This window comes from Pteropus alecto, unplaced genomic scaffold, assembly GCF_000325575.1.
Source record: "Pteropus alecto unplaced genomic scaffold, ASM32557v1 scaffold67, whole genome shotgun sequence".
In the NCBI taxonomy this organism is placed as follows: domain Eukaryota; kingdom Metazoa; phylum Chordata; class Mammalia; order Chiroptera; family Pteropodidae; genus Pteropus; species Pteropus alecto.
In genome coordinates, this window is record NW_006441061.1 from 6,310,751 (window position 1) to 6,313,271 (window position 2,521).

Sequence of the window (2,521 nt, forward strand, 5' to 3'; positions counted from 1 at the left end):
GAGAAGAAGGAGCTGGCCAAGAGGAGCTTCTCCAGCCAGAGACCCCTGGTGGACAGACAGAGCCGGAAGCTGGAGCCGGGAGGGTTTGGGGAGAAGTCTGGGAGGCCAGGTGGTGGTGACGCTTCTCCCCGTTACGAGAGCCAGCAGAACGGGACGCCTTTGAAAGCCAAAAGGTAAAACGAAAGCAAAGCCCAGGTTCTCTTCTCGCTGTCGTTCTGTCATCCGGCCAGTTTTCCAAGCCGCACTTCATGCATGCCTGTCCCACCACGTGCCAAGGGCCCCTGACCCCCTGCTCCAGAAGGGCGACTGCCCGGCAGGCCATTGTGTGTGAGCGTCTCCATCACCTGCCCGTGCACCGCTTGTCTGCTTCTCTGTGGCGTCCTGTTGTTCTTGTGGCCTGAAAACTAAGACTAGAGTCATCCCCACAGCGGTCCTCTGACGGTGGCTGCTCTAGCGTCTGTCCCAAGGGTTCTGCCTTCTCGTGTGCCCTGGAGTCCTGCCGAGGGGCCACTGTAGCAAGAGGTGTTCCCTGTGCCCGGTGCGCACCGGCCAGCCCATCGGATGCCTCTGCTTCGGGGCTGCCGCCGGGCAGCGTCCCACTGGGGCATTGCTGCTGGCCGCCCTGCCCCCTCTTCCCCGACGGGAGGAGGTAGGGCACCGCCTCAGGGACTGCCACCGCGTGTGCTCAGAGCCAGGCAGCAGCAGGGGTGGGCTCGGCTGCCTGAGGCCTAGTGAGCGTCTCCTGCCTGGACGTAGAGGCTCTGGGGTGGGTGGTCTGTGCTCTATGTCGGCTCATCGCCCGCAGGCGGCCCGGCACCGGGGAAGAGGGCCGTATGCAGGGGGTGGCCGGTGGAGCCGGCGTTCCTGACCACACACGGGCCACAGCTCACGTGCCGAGGAAGTCTGCTTCCCGCCTCCTTTCCTTCTCAGAGTCCAGGGCACAGAGCACAGAAACCTGGGGTGTAATTAAGTCTTCCCCGAAGAAGGAGCCTCAGGAGAACACAGGATACTTCTGGGTGCCGGTCCAATTTAGCTTTCCAGGACGCACGTGCCGAGACTTGGCTGTGCTGCTCATCTCTGCCCCAAGAGCCGGGTGGTAGGGTGAGGCATCGGCTCCGTGCTGGCTGGCCCGTGCGACAGGAGCAGAGAGACGTCTGCATGGTTCCAAGCGTGCCCCTTTTCTCTCTCCCTGCCGGAGCCCCGCTGGGCTTGGCACACTGGGGCAGAGAATAGAAGCTCAGAGTCCTGGACCGGGGTCGGGGAAGAGCAGCTGTAGGACAGCTCTCTGGGAGCAGGGAGTGGGTGGCCTTGCATGTGGGTCTGCACATGACACACTGCTGCCGGACGAGACGGTGGAAGGACATGGGTGCAGATCAGGGCGCATGCAGTGCGCAGCTCAGGGCGCGTGTGCGTGTGGTGTGCAGATCAGGGTGTGCATGTGCGTGTGGTGTGCAGATCAGGGCGCATGCAGTGCGGAGTTCAGGGCGCGTGTGCGTGTGGTGTGCGCTCATGTGGTTGTCCCTTTTCTCTCCCCAGCCTGTGGTCACTTCTGAGCTAACGTGGTTCTTCTTCCTTTAAGGTCCCCTGATGAGGCCTTGCCAGGAGGTCTTGGCTGCAGCAGCGAGAGCAGCCCCTATGCCCTGGAGCTGGCAGCCCACACCACCGCCGACATCCCGGATGCCCCGTGCGAGAAGGCAGAAAAGGAGGCCAAGCTGGCCGCCCAGAGGGCGAGCGAGCAGGGAGAGACCATGGCACAGTTCGATCTGAGCTACGGAAGTAAGTCTCGCCTCATCCCTTTGGGGTTTGGGAGGGCCCCGAAACCCGCCCGTGGGGCTCTGTGGCTGCTGGGCCAGGCCCTGGCCACGGTGCCGAGCGGAGCAGACGCGGCTCCTGCCCTCATGTTGCTCGCAGCCTTGCCGAACCCGTAACAGCCCTGCCGTGCCCCGGTCTTAAAGAGGGGGAACCTGCGGCCCAGAGCGGTTGACTGGTTTGTTCAGGGTCACGTGGCTGGTTGGGGGAAGCGCGTCTGTGTCCAGAGGCGCCTCTCCACTGGGGTGTTGCTGAGGTCTTCGGGTTCGAGGCGACAGTGTGTTAGACGGCGTGACAGAACAGCGTGGAAGTCACAGCCAGCTTCCGTGGGCGCCGTCGGACGCGGCTGTCGGAGGCTCGACCCCCGGCACCGCCAGCCTTCGGAGCTGAGCCGTCCTAGAAATGCAGTGACTGCAGGGTTGGGGGTTTTGGCTGCTGGTGAACGGAATACTGTTCCTTCTTGTGACATCTTGATTTAGATTCCATTATTGAGAATTGCGGGTCCAGCCCCGGAGAGGAGAGCGAGGCGGGCTCCGTGGTGGGCGAAGGTTTCATCCAAGTCCTGACCAAGAAGCAGCGCCGGCTACTGGAGGAGGAGAGGAGGCGGAAGGAGCAGGCGGTGCAGGTGAGGGGGCAGGGGGGCCAGAGGGAGGGGCTGGAGGAGGAGGGGAGGCAGGAGGAGCAGGCGGTGCAGGTGAGGGGGCAGGGGGGC

At 63.8% G+C, this 2,521-nt stretch overlaps 1 protein-coding gene across 10 annotated transcripts in view; it reads left to right on the forward strand.

Moving 5' to 3' along the window:
- Positions 1-2,521, forward strand: part of PRRC2B (proline rich coiled-coil 2B) — an 80,214-nt gene that overhangs the window by 59,125 nt on the left and 18,568 nt on the right. For all 10 annotated transcript variants that reach the window (XM_015594194.2, XM_025051177.1, XM_015594193.2 and 7 more), the window contains 2 exons: positions 1,580-1,776; positions 2,289-2,434. In XM_015594194.2, the coding sequence (XP_015449680.1) occupies positions 1,580-1,776; positions 2,289-2,434 (343 nt within the window). The remainder of the gene's footprint in view (positions 1-1,579; positions 1,777-2,288; positions 2,435-2,521) is intronic.